Source organism: Xyrauchen texanus, chromosome 12, assembly GCF_025860055.1.
Source record: "Xyrauchen texanus isolate HMW12.3.18 chromosome 12, RBS_HiC_50CHRs, whole genome shotgun sequence".
Taxonomy (NCBI): Eukaryota; Metazoa; Chordata; class Actinopteri; order Cypriniformes; family Catostomidae; genus Xyrauchen; species Xyrauchen texanus.
This window is the reverse complement of record NC_068287.1, coordinates 37,453,777-37,470,584: the sequence shown is the minus strand read 5'-3', so window position 1 is coordinate 37,470,584 and position 16,808 is coordinate 37,453,777. Positions and strand designations below refer to the sequence as shown.

General features: G+C 38.5%; 1 protein-coding gene across 1 annotated transcript in view; it reads right to left on the bottom strand.

The window, feature by feature from the left end:
• Positions 1-16,808, bottom strand: part of LOC127652249 (serine/threonine-protein kinase WNK4-like) — a 92,835-nt gene that overhangs the window by 23,842 nt on the left and 52,185 nt on the right. Inside the window, exons 5-7 of the mRNA XM_052138383.1 lie at positions 6,779-6,867; positions 3,328-3,547; positions 2,670-3,072 (exon numbers count right to left, since the gene is read on the bottom strand). Coding sequence (XP_051994343.1) covers positions 2,670-3,072; positions 3,328-3,547; positions 6,779-6,867 — 712 coding nt within the window. The remainder of the gene's footprint in view (positions 1-2,669; positions 3,073-3,327; positions 3,548-6,778; positions 6,868-16,808) is intronic.

Below are 16,808 nucleotides of genomic sequence, written 5' to 3'. Positions count from 1 at the left end.
TCAAGATTGGGCAAAGAAATACATAAAGACAGATTTTTCAAAGGTTTTATGGACAGATTTAATGAGAGTGACACTTGATGGACCAGATAGATGGGCCCGTGGCTGGATCACTAATGGACACAGGGCACCACTTCGAGTCAAGGTGGAGGAGGGGTACTGGTGTGGGCTGCTATCATTAAGGATGAGGTAGTTGGACCTTTTCAAGATGAAGATGGACAGACACTCAACTCTCAAACCTACTGCCAGTTTCTAGAATATACTTTCTTCAAGAAGTGGTACAGGAAGAAGTCCTCAGCATTCAAGATGGCCATGATCTTTATGCAGGACAATGCTCCATCACATGCATCCAAGTACTCCACTGCTTAGCTAGCCAGTAAGGGCCTCTAAGATGCCCCAATCATGAATTGGCCCCTACCTCACCTGACTTAAATCCTATTGAGAACTTGTGGGCCCTTCTCAAATGTGAGATTTACAGTGAGAGAAGACAATACACCTCTTTGAACAGCATTTGGGAGGCTGTGGTTGCTGCTTCAGCAAAAGTTGATCGTGAACAGATCAAGAAACTGACAGACTCCATGGATGGAAGGCTCATAACAGTTATTGTTTAGAAGGGTGGATCACTGAATATTTTTGAAAGGCCAAAAATTGTATTTATTTGTCATTTTGTATTATTTATTTGTTGCGCTTACTCTAAAAATTGGGTTGGGATAAATTATTTTTGTAATTTAGTTGCCTAAAAATTGTGCACACTAATAGTTGCCTAATAATTGTGCACACTTACATACTCACCTGAGAAAGACAAAACTCACTTTTCCTTTGTTAAACATTCAGGTTTGAGGATCAATAACATTTGGAGTTAACTGCCAGCATTGTGTTTGTTCAACAATAAAATACAATTTGCCTAATAATTGTGCACGCAGTGTAGTAACCATATTTTAACCTTGATATTCACAGTAAAACCATAGTGACCACAATAATTGCCATGGTTAATCTATATTAAAACCATGGTTACTATATGAATATTATTTCCATGATTACCACAAAATTATGATTTTTATTACCATAATTTTTATTTTCCAGTATTATCCCTATAATTTTACTACGAATATCATGGTTAAAATTTGGTTTCTGTAGTAAAACCATGGTAAATTTATTGCTAGGGAGTGCAAAGCTACACGCAAAACTATTTCAGAAAAACAATTCCCGTATTGTCCTCTAAGGGGCTGCATTCGCAACACTGCATTCTTGCATTAAATACAGTTAGAAGATGCGCAATTGTATGGAGCAGAACACAGAATCCAACTTTTAAAAGTTAAACGTCGTCTTAAAAAAAGGCAACACGCATACTTTAAGGTGCTGAAAAAACAGTGAGCTGCAAAGTAAGTTTAATGTATGTCTACATAGACCCCATTTGATTTTTTTTTTTATTTACGGCGATACTATGCAGTAAATTAGTAGATAACAATACTATTCTCTGCAAATTATTGCCGGAAGTTTGTAGCTCTTCACCGGAAGTTTGAACATGCAGCAAACTTATGTCAACATTGGACAATTTACCACTGCTGGCAAGTACTTCTATTGCAGACATGTGGCAATAATGAAGTGTTTGGTGCAAAGCTAATTTGCATATAAAATAATGACAAATTGTGAATTTGTGACATGTTTGCCACAGGGGTTTGCCAGAACTCTGTTCTGTAATTGTATTTAGATTAATGTAAGAGCCACCACACAAAAATAGCACAAAGGGAACTCGTTTCAACACCCCACCCCAACCCACAGTACTCAAATACTTGGATGATTTACAGTACCATTGTAAAATTGGAGATACACTGACCTATACCAAAAGATGTTGCTTACTGACTTTACCCAACATACCCCCATGTTAGTAAACATACTGTATGTGCACATGGTACAGAAACAAAGGTATGAAGCCATCTTGTTAGCCCACTAATGAATAAATCATTTTGGTTAAAACGTTTTGTTGGTCATGGGAAATGTGACGAACTGGACAAACATGAAACAAACAGTCACTCTTGTGAGAACATGTTTCTGTGCATATAACAGCCACTGTCTTGGGTTTCATTCAGTCATGTTGGCTCTACAGTAATAGGTGTGGGACAAAGTCATGGAAAAAAGGCTTTTAAAATATATGGAGTCAACAGATCAACAGCAGAGAGGATTTCGGAAAATTACAACACAGACTGAAAGATTGATCCACTTAATAAATTAATATGGTTAGGTTGGACAATACACCTTTGAAAATACTTGGACAAAACTCTATGCATAAATATACCAGAGTTGGGGAGTAATAGCAATTATATTAGCTATTAGCGTAACTACATTTGCCTGACCTTTCAGTAAAAGCTACTCTTTATTAACAAGTAGCGGTGTTGTGCAACAAAATGCTACAATGCTAATTTTCATGACACATTGTTTGCATATTACAATCAGATGAGCCGAGGCAATAAACAAATGTACTTTACTATACTGTTTTCTTCCTCAAATTTTGAGATGGAAATTCAGATTAATTTGGTTGAATTGGTTTGTTTAGACAATTCATGCAAATTCAAGTCCCTGAATCTGAACAATTTATTTAATTTCTGCTGTTCATTATGATTTTCGACTATAGTCAAATAAATTAAGGTTATATCTTACACATACAAACTTACATGCTGCTGATGAGTAGCTGGCATGACGTATGTTGAAATGCTGCCGCTGGTCTGCATCTGGCTCTTCGGGTTCAGTGGTAAAGATGGCGTTGAATCCAGAGTCCACAGATTCGTTTACAGGCAGGGAAACAGGGCCAGACACAGTTACGGTTGGTGGAGCTTGAGTGGGTGTGGATATGGGCATCTCGACAGGAGGCTTGGTAGTAGCTGCGTTTGAAACTAAAGATTCGGCTTCAGGAGTGGGTTCTAGTTCCTCCTCAATAACCTCCTCCTGACACCTCTTCTGGGTCTCTTCAGCCTGCCGACGGAGCTTCTCTCGCTGGCGCTTGATGGTGGTGACGCGATCACGGATGGCTTTGGCCACAAGCTTGTAGTCGGCTTCACATACGAAGCCAAGAATTACCTGAAATACATGACATGTAATTTGAATAAGCTTTTAAGGGAACAGTTCACCCGAAAATGAACATTCCAGCCCAACTGGACCAGGCATAACACCATTAGCTCATCAAATGGCATGACTTTGGGCAAGACTACCTCTTTGAACAATAAAAGACCAATAGGGGAGTTTTCATAGTTATGATTATTGCGGTGCTGTTTGGTGCTGTTTTGTTTGGTAGTGCGTACATAAGCGAACATAAATCGAGATCTCAGATCTCACCATTTCCTGAGCCACCTCCTCTGGGACATCCTTGTAGAGTTCAAACAGGAACTCAATGGCATTGTTGTCCTTGTATTTGCCATGGAGCTTCTTGGTGTCATCCATTCGAAGCCACAGTTTAAGGCCAGACTTCACCATGTCATCTTCCTCGGCCAGCTCGACATGGACACCATTATTCTCCTGGAAGAAAGTGTGCTCTAAAAGGTCCTGGATAGTGTACCTAGGAAACCAAGGACAGATAAATTGCATACATCCTCTGTGTTTTAATTGTAAATACAGAATAAATTTAAGCTACTTTAGCAATTTAGATGTTTAGATAGCTATTAATTTTTAGTGAATTTATAGCTATATCTCCTTGTTGTTAAGGCTATATCTACAGCTGCTTAAAAAATCCTAGCACTAAAAATTTACTACACATATCTTAGTGGGATATGGGCTGTCAGGCAACCACTTTGAGATTTGAAATGTGATTCAGAGTCAGAAAATTATCATCTACTATTAGTAGAGTTAATTAAATCAACACTATTAATCATCAGAATAACCTGCCACTGGATGGGGTGAGTCATGATATTGACCAAAAGCCTTATATAATCACCGGATGACATTGAATGGAACCAGGCAGAAATGGATTGTACTGAATCATTACCCCATTGCAAGGATATTTCAGGTAGAATAAAAGAGAAAGGGGTTTTAAAATTATGTTGGAAACTTAAATTAGTAAAGCAAAGTGAAAATCCAAAATTCAGTTTAAGCCCAGCTCTTGCCAGCTATGCTCAGGTGGGCACCCACCCCTTCATGGCAATGGGATTCTCTGATGGCAGTGGCCTCTTTCAGCAGGACATTGCACCCTGCACACCCTGTACACATTTTTCGGGAATGGTTTGAGAAACATGATGAACAGTTCAAGGTGTTGCCCTGGCCTTCAGATTCCCCAGATCTCAATCCGATTGGATTGAGTGGATGTGCTAGGTCAACAAGTCCGATACACAGCGGCTCCACTTCACAAATTACAGGACTTTAAGGATCTGCTGCTAATGTCTTGGTGCCAAATACCACAGGACACTCTTGTAAAGTCCATACCTCGGCAGAACGGCACTGTTTTTGTGGCACGCGAAGGCTCATCAGTGTATATACAACTAAACACACAAAATAAGCCTACAGTATAATAGTTCTGTGAAAGGAAACTGTTGGCATAATTGAAGATGATAAGACCCATTATATCTATATTTTTTACTTATTCCCCATATAAAAATATAGATATATTGAATTAAACAGATGAGCATTATATGGCCATAAGACTAAAGTGGGCCCTGAAAACCTTATTCTTGGTAAACTACCATTACCAAGTGTGAAAGGGTGGAGGGCAGGGCCGGGTTGTGATTGCGAGAGACAGAGAGCATTTACGAGCAGCTGCCCCGTGTGTTTGTGTGTGTGTTTTTTTATTTAAGTTACTAAAAATATCATTTATATTGTCAAGCCGGTTCTCCCCACCTCCTTTCCATTAAGTCCTTTGCACTGGTGCCAAAACCCAGGAAGGAGGAGGGATACACCGTAGTGGATTTCTCGCCACTACCCGTCCACCCCAACTGAGCAGCCGCGGCCATCTGTAAGCGGAGGAACGGCCGCCAGCCGCGAAGGGAGAAGGGGCTCCTAGCCAACCGCCTGGAGTGGTCAGGGTTGCTGCCAGGGGCGGGGGAAACCCCTCCTGTTCCCTGAGAACATGGCGGTGCTTTCCGTCCACCAGGGGCTGGAGGACTGCCTCTGATCCGCCAGGGGAGGCACGGCTGTCATCTGTTAGAGGGTGGAGGAGTGGCCGAGTACCAAGCTACAGCGTATCGGAGATCCGGCGAATAAGTGTTTAATTTTGTCTCTCTCCTCTCTCTCTTCCACTGCCATTCCACGTTGGCCTTTTCCCTCCATTTTATTTTTTCCTATCCCTTACTCTTACAGGAAGTATCCCTTATTTGAATCATTATTGTTTCCTACCCCCTGTCCCCTCCCAGATTCAGGAAGCTGGGGATGACCTGCCGGCAGATGGGGCGTAAGGCCCCCCCGGGAAAGAGGTGGGGGAGTGTACGTTATGCCAGGGTCCCCGGCCTGAGAGAATGAGGGAGGAATGTGACAGGGTGGAGAGTGTGGCCTACACAGATGGTGGCGTGACAGAGAGAGAGCGTTTACGGGCAGCTGTCCGTCATATATGTTTTTGTGTCTTTTTGTTTAATTAAATATTATTAATATTGTCAAGCCGGTTCTCCCCGCCTCCTTTCCATAACTCCCTTTACACCAAACAATACATTACTGCAATACACTTTCAGAGTAATTAGAATTGCAGCCTTTAAGAAAATTACAAATATAAATCATGAATGTGGAGAGAAATGATATCAAAGATGAATATAAGGATGGAGTGGAAGGAAATATATTAGATGGGGAGATCAATAACATATTCGATTAAGAACCTAAAATTTGAACACAGATGGGAACTGCTTAAAGAAGCAATAATATTATTTTAAATGATGATGATTTTTTCCCTCTGCCTTTTCTGATTAATTGCTTTTAATGGAAAGGTATTTTGCAATTATACTGCCCTACATAGGCAAAATGCTAAATTGAGTTATGACTGAAATCTGGTCTCTTAGACTATGATCTGTCCAGTGATAGATGAGTTTCAATTCTATGCTAAAATTCAGAGAAAGCATAATCACCTTTGAAAAAATGCAAGGTTTTATTTAGCCATTCAACCATTGTCCAGTCTACTCTTTAAAAAACAGCAATTTTATCATAGTAAACACCAGCCATAATTAATTCTAAAAGGATTAAGTGTAAAATATGTTGAGGTTAGTGGACAGGAAATCAGTTCATGATGAGCTGTTTCCTCACAAGAGCAGTTTATTCAGCACACTGAAGCATCTCCTACATATAAATCCATTCAAAACAAACAACATTTGGCCTCCTCGCCAGTGTACCACCATAGAATGTCTATGGAACTGCCCCGTTATGCATTTTGTTGCTAACCTTGTAGGCTCCTTGGTATATGGGCTCCAGTGTTTATTTGAAGTCAGGCAGACTAGTGCCCAAGAGGGCAGCGGTGCGTATTCATGACCCGTAACACAGTAACATCTTAAAAGTGTTCGTGTTAGTGTCTTTGGCATTGTTGATTCTGTAACCATGTGTCACCTGATCAAAGCAGGGTGGAACAGAACTATAAACCAGTGCAGCCGGGAAACAAAAATAGTGGCGTGCAGGGCTCTATGTTTAAAGGCCTGCATGGTGTATTGTTTAAACGTCAAAAGCGCTGGAATCTGGGTATTGTTATTTTAATTTGAACACAGTAAAAACCTGTCTGGCAGGTGTTAAAAGATTATGACGGCTGCTGGCACACATACACACCCTCGCAGTTCTTTGGTTACAGATTTTCTTGTTTGTTGAAGGATTTTGTAGACATTAAAGTTACCTTTCGTCTTTGTTCATCCGGATACATCCTTCAATGATCTCTTTCAGTTCTGGGACTTTCACTTTGTAAAAACTGTCTGGCTTCATGCCCTGAAATAAAGAAATAAAAGAGAAATAGTTTTAAAAATCTCTTAAAACTCATTCCAAATGTTTCTAGTTTAACAGACAAAGATCAAACACAGGTGCTACATGGGGAGGACAGTTATCCCTCTGCTGCAGCAAAATTAATTTGTGCTGAACACCCTCAGAAACCAGTAGATGAGTGGCTGGGGGAGAAGAAAGGGTTAAAAGGAGGAAGATTAATTTTAGATACTGGAAATGTCACGTGTCAATCATGAGCGAAAATCAGCCCATTGGCGAGCCATCACTATAATGGTGAAAACAATTCTGGTAATGTTTGTACATGTTTGTAAAGTATGTGTGTGAAGAGCCCTTTGAATAAAAAATAAAAAAAATCCACCCATATTCACACAAAGTTGAAGTTGACATCAAATAATTGACAATGCTACTCCATCTACACAGTACATTTTAACCTAAAAAAAAGTCCATGAACATGTTATGTGTCTACAACCCAAATACAGAGACCATTGTTAGAAATCTGTGTATGTTCAACACAGATGTTACAATGGGCATGACTAACAGATTAGTGGATATAGACCAGAACAGGAAGGGGTCCTCGGTCACCAGAAATGAGGCAGAATCCTGTTAGAAGGGTCTCTCTAATTTAACAAGATTACTGTAGGTATAACAAGTATGAGCAAAATGTCATTTTTGCATTTTTTTAATGTACACAGTGTTCCACTTCCAAAGACTTGAATGAGGATCAATATGTATTGACAAATGAATAAAGTTCAATAATTTTGGCAATTCATTAAACCATTCAAAACAGAATTACAGTATATAAGTGTGTGAGAGCAAATGTTACAGAAAAGGCTATCCGGTTTGACCTTCAGCATTTCATTCATTGTTGTAGACACACCAGACTCTGACTGACTAAATATGGGCTGCATAGAACAAGCGTAATCTTTCAAATAACTTGGCAGGGATGTTGTTACTCATTTCACTTGTTAATCGTTTCACTTGTGAAGAGGTCAGCCAATCAAAACAGATATAATCTACACTATAGATGTCTTAAATATAGAGTAGCACTAACAGTCTGTTCAGATCTAAAAGAGAGGCAGACGAAAGCTACATAAAGCTACATTTCAACTGTTTTGGTGCAAGAAACCTTGACTAACAAAATGTATATATATAAAAAATATATAACGCAAGAAAAGTAAAATATTTAAGCCTTTTAACAGACCTAAACAATTAAAGAATGTTCTAGGATGAGTACAAGGTCTATCGACGGACTGATCTCACTGTGAATTTGGCGACAGTAGGTCAAAAGTTCTGCTGCTAAATTCAGTCTGTGCTTAATAAAAATCGTCCACTATCCCCAGTGGCTGAAGCTGGAAGTGTTGTTGATCGTATTGGCACTGGTGAGTTCCAGTTTCCGGGTGAAATGTCCAAAAAGGGGCGCCAAAAGTAAGTTGTAGAGTTGTATTTTTTGTTATAAATGACGTAATACAGTGAACATTTACATTTATTCATTTGGCAGATGCTTTTATCCAAAGCAACTTACAAAAGAGGAAAAGATAAGCGAATATTCTTGAGGAGACAGTGGTATGAAAAGTGCCCCATTACAAAGTTTCACTAGCATTAGAATAGTATTCAAAACAGATTCACTTTACATTTTCTTTTTTAGTGACTTGTTAAGTGCTCATTGAAAAGATGCGTTTTAAGTCGTTTTTTGAAGACGGGCGGAGTTGGGAAGTTTATTCCACCAACGTGGTATGATGAAACTGAAAGTCCGAGAAAGTGTCTTGGTGCCTCTTTGTGTTGGTACAACAAGGTGATGTTTCTTAGCCGACCGCAGGCTTCTGGTGGGAACGAAGCTCTGCAGAAATGATTTTAGGTATGCTGGAGCAGACCCAGTGACTATTCTGTATGCCAGCATCAAAGCCTTGAATTTGATACGTGCATAAACTGGCAGCCAGTTGAGAGAGACAAAGAGTGGTGTAACATGTGAGTAAAATTTGGTTCATTAAAGACCAGACGTGCTGCTGCATTCTGGATCATTTGCAGAGGTCTAGTTGCATATGCAGGAAGGCCTGCAATGAGAGAGTTAAAACAGTCCAGTCTAGTTATGACAAGTGACTGAACAAGAAGTTGTGTGGCATGTTCAGAGAGTTCGTTTTCGACAGCAGGGTTGGCTGGGAAGACAAGGAGTTCAGTCTTGGCTTGAACAGGAATGGATATTTTATCAACCATATACCCTTACCCTTACCCAAACCCTAAACCTAACTGTCAGTGGAGTAAAATACAACCTTCGAATAACTTCCTGGTTTCCATTCGGTACAAGAAACCACATCTCTGATGTAGCGCCACAAGAAAAGTAAACACACTTAAAATAATGCAAAAATATCTCAGTGGAGAAGGTGACTGTCAGTTATTTTGCAGAATGAGGTTGATGTCAGCAGCATGTCAACTTCCTGTGTGATCATGTTGCTTTAGACAGCATCAAATTATCCCTTGGTGTGTAAAAACAAACTAATTAATGTACTGTTCGTACAATGGAAGCATGGCATTTCACCAGAAAACACAATAAATATAAAAAATTATATAACAATCAATTTTGCCGACACATCATTGAAAAAACAAGCTGGAGGAAGAGAAAACACAGTTTTCAAGAAGCTTGGGAATACACAACTGTATGCTGTTTGTTACAAGGCACACGTTATATTTAGTCAACAGAACACATGATGCCAGAAGTGGATTCAGTCCTTTTGGGTTAAACAGATCATGTTATCTGTGTGATCTGCAGCTAATGATAGGGAGCAGTTGCCATATTATAGAACAACATCAATCACACAGGACATCCTTTGTGGAACACAGTTTGGTTGCCCTTACCAAACTCATATACATTTTATAGGGCTTGTGAGGACACTTTTGTGCAACTACACAAAACATGCATGAATAAACACACGGAAAAGTCTACAAATACAAATGTAAGTTTATAATGGTTAGACAGTCAGTTTAGAAAAAGGACAGCAAGACACAGTCTGCACAGTGCTAATGAATGTTTTCCTAGAGGGACCACTACCATTTCATTTAGATGATAAGAGATACAATTTTGAGATCCAAGAAAACATTGTTTTTACAGTTTTATTGTTTTTTTTAATCTCCCTTAAAGGGATAGTTCACCCCAAAATTAACATTCTCTCTTCATTTACTCACACTCATGCTAGACTTTCTTTATTCTGCAGAACACAAACAAAGATTTTAGAACAATATCATAGCTCTGTAGGTCCATAAAATGCAAGTGAATGGTGACCAAAATGTTGAAGCTCAGAAAAAGCACATAAAGACAGCATGAAAGGAATACATACACCTCCAGTGGTCTAATTCATGTCTTCTGAAGCGATCCAATCAGTTTGAGGCAAGAATAGACCAAAATGTAACTCCTTTTTCACTGTACATCTTGCTATTGCAGTATCTAGGCATGATCCTAGAGTATCTAGGATCATGATTTCAAGCTCTGTTACCCTTCCTAGTGTTTGACAAATGCGCAGAGAGCTGGATGGTGCAAGGAAGAGGAATCAAGCTTAAAATCATGAACCCCAAAGAGACTGAAGATGGCAAGATGTACAGACAAAAAAGAGTCACATTTTGGTCTGTTCTCACACAAACCCGATTGGATCACTTCAAAAGACTTTTTGTTTTGAAGATTAAACCACTGGAGTCTTTTATGCTGTCTTTATGTGCTTTTTGGAGCTTCAAAGTTTCGGTCATCATTCACTTGCATTGTATGGACGTACAGAGCTGAAATCGACACATCTGGGATGGCATGAGGGTGAGTAAATGATGAGAGAATTTTCATTTTTGGGTGAACTATCCCTTTAAGTGGAAAAGCAAAATAAGTCAACGTGAGGCAGTCTAAACTGCGCTGTAAAGCTAAAATGAGGAGGACACCCCAAAATGTAGCTCTAACTTGGAACCTGATGCCAGGGTCATTTTCACAGCATTACAACCACCCCAGAATCGACTAATTCAAAATAAATTTCCTCGCCATATTAATGTTGATATGTTAAACACTTACAATGACTAAAATGTAATCAATTGAAACTGTGTTCTTGGACTAAAATACTAATGGAGGAGAGTTATGATGCAACTTTTGTATTCTTCCAGCCATGACCGATGTACTGCGAAATATAAAATGGACTAGATCCCTGTTGCTTCTGGACAGAACATTTTGTGGCAACGTCAGCCACCTCAATGTTCTGAGCTGCCACAGAAAAATACTGAGAGGAACTTGTTGACGTAACTAGAAGGCTTTGGCATTACCCGTTCAGATAATAGGCCCATTGAAAGGTTGAGATGGAAAAGAAAACAGAAAATACAAAACAGAGGTGCAATTCATCGTAAAGGGGTTGCGGGTGCGCATGAAGTTCTCACCTCGTAAAACTGCTTCAGTTTGTGTCCCATACAAAAATTCAAGTCATATGGTTTTTAATAACATGAGGGTAAATAAATGATTAAAACTTTTTTGTAAACTGTCCCTTTAAGTCTCCTGGATCCAGGCAATCTATGAGAGATACCATATTCACAGATATGAGATTGCTTCTTCTCCAACGGTTGGAGAAAGATATGGTAGTCTTTTTGAGCGGCAACATAAAAATACATGTTGTTTGTGAACAAACGCAATGTACCATCCTGGAAGTTTCACAAACAAACTCATTAATGTCCTCAAGGAGAACATACTAACCAAATAAACGTGTCATCCATGGACACCAGGTATAACAGGTTAGAATAGCGCATGTAGCGTACTAGGTAGTATGGCTAGATCTTCGCTCATTTGACAGCCTAGATTAATTAGAAGGTTTACTCTCACTCTGAGTCAATAAATCGACCTGAAAGATTTTGATTGCAGTGGAAAGGGGGGTCAATTTTCTCCTGCGCCTCAGCTAATTGACCAAACTCATCTCGCTGTGACCAGGCCTTGCGCTTGATGAGAAGGCTTTCATCTCCACTGTGCATTTAACAGGTAAACAGCATTAGTGGGTTAATATACAAAAAGCAAAATATGTTACTTTTGTGCCATCTTCCCAAATTTGAAAGCAGCACAGTAAAAGGTGTTCAGTCTAAATGCGTTCCCAACACAAGCAGTGGAACAGAATGCAGGTGCTTCAACAAGTTTTATAAAAATTAGGCTTCTTAAAAATGGAAGCACTCCAGCATGAGGTGCTGAAACCACAACGAGACAAGGCGCTACGTTTAAAGACATCAGTGCAGCATGTTTGTATTGCAGGAAGAAACTGCACAGATGGATGCAAAAAAAACAAAAAAGTACAGTGTGAACGACTCCTAATAACAAAACAGGTGGTTCAATGTTTGTTGCTTTTCAGCATGAAATCTGTTTCACAGAATCATTCAGCAATATTTGAGTAACTAGAATGGCCTTTAACAGTTAAAACCTGATTTAAAGGGTTAATGTATTGTTAACCCATAATGAAATGATTGTTTGACCAATGGGCAGGTTTGATCTGTAAACAGTAGTAAAGATTACAGAATGCTTTAGGTTCATTCAAACCACTGATGATCTTTTTCTTAATAAGTCACCTTTAAATACAGTACATGTAGTTCAATGTCTTTCTATCATATAATGTAATACTATGGGAGGAAGTGCAGGGAAATATTTAAGGTTTAATGAACAGTCAGCTGGTCATTATTGCTAAATAACCCTGATCAGGACCACTCAGGGGTCTTGTATTTATTTTGTCATATTTACCGGCTGACTGTACATTATCCTACTTATTACATGGCTACTTAAAGAGATAGTTCACCCAAAAATGAAAATGTTCTCATCATTTACTCACCCACATGCCATCGAAGATATGTGTAACTTTCTTTCTTCTGCTGAACAGAAATTAAGATTTTTAGAAACATATATCAGCTCTGTTGGTCCATACAATGAAAGTGAATGGGTACCAACATTTTGAAGCTCCAAAAAGCACATAAAGGCAGCATAAAAACTCTAAAATAATTCTTTAGAAGCAATATAATAGGTGTGGGTGAGACACAGATCAATATTTAAGTCGTTTTTTAATATAAATTCTCCTCCTTGTCCAGCAGGTGGCAATATGCATGCAGAATGCAAATCACCAAAAATAAAAGAAGAATGTGAAAGCAGAAATTGATAGAGATCTGTTTCTCACCCACACTTATCATATTGCTTCTGAAAATATAAATGTATCCACTGGAGTATTATGGACTACTCTTATGCTGCCTTTATGTGATTTTGGAGCTTCAAGGTTTTGGTACCCATTTACTTGCATTGTATGGACCTACAGAGCTGTGAAACTCTAAAAATCTTTGTGTTCAGCAGAAAAAAAGAATGTCATACAAATATGGGGTTGTATGAGGGTGAGTAAATGATGAGAGAATTGTAATTTTTCATTTGAACTATCCCTTTAAAAAATAAGTAAATAAAATTGACCTGAAATAATGATTTCAGTTGAAATTATTATATTATGCGAGAAGAGACCAGAGTAAGACTAGAGACATTAAACAAGCACAGCTGTAGGAAAACAGGGGGACAAAATCATTACATATGCTAAAATATTTGATAAAGAATGACACGATAGACCAATCAGAATCAAGTATTCCAAAAACTGTGTAATACAATATCATCAATAACAATTGTATTTTCATGTCCAAAACATTTTTAAAATAAGTAATTAACACATTAACTATTTTTTTTTTTTTTTTTTTTTGCATGTCTTTTCTTGTATATTAAATATTGAGATGGTAGTTACAGTAGGAAAACTGGTCACTCCAATAGTGATTTGAGTCTGGTTGTTTTAGTAAATAAATACAACACAAATGCGCAGAGAGCTGGATTGCGCAAGGAAGTGGAAACAAGCTTAAAATCACAATCCCCAAAGAGACTTAAGATGTAAAGATTTACAGTCAAAAAAGATTCACATTTTGGTCTATTCTCACACAAACCCGATTGGATCACTTCAGATGCCATTGATTAAAACACTGAAGTCTTTTATGCTGTCTTTATGTGCTTTTTGGAGCTTCAAAGTTTCAGTCATCATTCATTTGCTTTGTATAGACATACAGAGCCGAAATCTACACATCTGGGATGGCATGAGGGTGAGTAAATGATGAAAGAATTTTCATTTTTGGGTGAACTATCCCTTTAAGTGGAAAAGCAAAATAAGTCAATGTGAGGCAGTCTAAACCACGTTGTAAAGCTAAAATGAGGAGGAAACCACAAAATGTAGCTCTAACAAGGAACCTGGTGCCAGGGTAATTTTCACAGCATTACAACCACCCCAGAATCGACTAATTAGAAGTAAATTTGAATGAAAAGAATAGCATGATAGTCCAATCAGAATCAAGTATTCCAAAGATCTGTGTAATAAAATCATATTAATCATCAATAACAATTATATTGTCCAAAACATTTTTAAATTAAGTAATTAACACAATAAATTTAGTAAATAAAATAACAGTGTGTAATGTAACATTTTTGACTTGATCATTTATGCATAATTAATATGCAGTCTCCTTGTAATTGTCTCTCTGTTCTACAGTATGTCACTCAATCCATTGCATGTAAACTGGAGGTCATGCACACAAAAGAAAGCCAAGTCTTACGTACTTTCACAATTAATAAGGTACTGATCACCACTGGTTCCTCTTCCGATTGTTTGAAAAAGCACAATACTCCATGAATGTTTAATATGCTGACATTTCATTAAAGTTATAACTATGCTTGTGCGTAGGCAGATAAGGAGACAGTTTTCATAGCAACCTGTCCATATTCTAATTATAGTCATTTCTGATATGCAGAGGTGTTACACAATTATTTGCCCACCCAATAAGATGTGCATAAGACAGTTGGGTTCTAATGCCTCTACAACCTCCAGAGAACAAATTTGTCCCCATGGCAATGAAGGACACATATTCATTTCTAAGAGAGACTTATTGTATTACAAGTAATTAGTTGGAGCCATGACAACGGCAGCATTGCATTACCAGAACAATCAGAATATACTCTAAATGAATGGAATCGCACTTATCTATTTTTAAAATGCACTTTAAATTTAGAGGAAAGTCAGTCGAGTTAATTGCAAATTGATTGTCCAATTTTCCATACTGATATCTAAAGTGTATATACTGTTTACAGTATAAATAAGACAAACACAAATATAAGCCTGACCAATATATAGGTCAATAGGATAATAATGAAAATTAATATATGAATTAAAAGAATTATTGCAACACCTGAATTGTTGAAAAACAGACTTTGTGAAACATTTTTGTCCTGTGACCAAATTACTTGAAAAATGTGTCACAGGTTGTTCAAACCTGTTTTATTTTTCTCGCTTAAGAAAGAATGACAGTTTAAGAACTAAATAAGAGACTGAGTTGCCATGGTAACCCCAGAATACTGAGAAAAACCTGTGGCATGACAACAAAAGAATGTTAAGTACAGGGCTGTAGTTCATAAAGTTGCGCTCGACGGCCCACCGGCACTTTCCTATCTGAAAAACAAACACAGCAAAATTACAGATTGTGTTTGTGTATGTGTTAATGCACTAAAGTCTATAAATATTAAAACTAAACGTAATGGGAGGCTTCAAACCTCCATAAAATTTGTCTGTTATGTTGTCTGTTATTTATAGGCTGACAAAGTTATTGCATTAAAAGATTTAATTTCAATATGTTTAACGGCAATACATTTCTCAGGGCAGTCGGTTACCACAATCTAGTGGCATGCTTTATGTTTAATTAAGGTGAGTTGTAAAGGTTTAACATTTTATACTATACCGTGTATACAATAGTAAAACTAAGGTCATATAAACCCTACAAAGTTTTTGTTGGAAAAGCATTGATTTCATTACGTTTATGCCTCACTGGAATGGCATTTTCCTTCAACGAAACACTCTCCATTAACGGAAACTTTTCCAAATGTGCCATAAGGAAAATGAAAACAAAACTGATTAGTGTGGATATGGTCTAAAATTATCTTGTGGTTGATAAACCGGTGACAGGGTTTTGGGCGCCCAAGGCTCATTGATGCGTAAGGGCAACTAAGGTTATCCCATCTGATCTGAACTGACAGAAGGTCTACTGTGGGACAAGTCACAGAAAATGTTAATGATTGTTACGGGAGGAATGTGGCACAACACAGTGCATCGCATCCTGCTGCGTATGTGGCTAAGTTGCCACAGACCGGACAGAGAGCCCATGATGACCCCTGTCCACCGCCGAATGCGCCTACAATAGGCACGCGAGCTTCAGAACTGGACCTTGGGGTAATGGAAGAAGGTCACCTGGTCTGATGAGTCCCGTTTTCTTTGGGAAGACAACAAGCCGGTGGAGGGAGTGTGATGCTCTGGGCAAAGTTCTGCTGGGAATTCCTGGGTCCGGCCATTCATATAGACGTCAATTTGATATAGTTGCAGACCAGGTACACCCCTTCATGGCAATGGTATTCCCTGATGGCAGTGGCCTCTATCAGCAGGATAATGCACCCTGCCATACTGCACATATTGCACAGGAATTGTTTGAGGCCTCCAAATTCCCCAGATCTCAATCCGATTAAGCATTGATGGGATGTGCTGGACCAACAAGTCCAATCCACAACAGCTCCACCTCGCAACTTACAGGACTTGAAGGATTGGCTGCTAATATCTTGGTGCCATATCTCACAGAACACCTTCAGGAGTCTTGTAGAGTCCATGCCTTAGCGGGTCAGCGCTGTTTGGTGTCACATGGTGGACCAACAGCATATTAGGTTGGTGGTCATAATGTTTTGACTCATCAGTGTATATATTTTTATTTTCATTTTAGCCTTTGTTAATGATAACAGCACTGTGTCTCTCTGCAAAGTCTTGGATGTGTTCCTTTCGCAAACAGGCACAATTTAACATTCCTTTTATTTTTCTTCTGCAAAAGCTTGTTAAATGCTT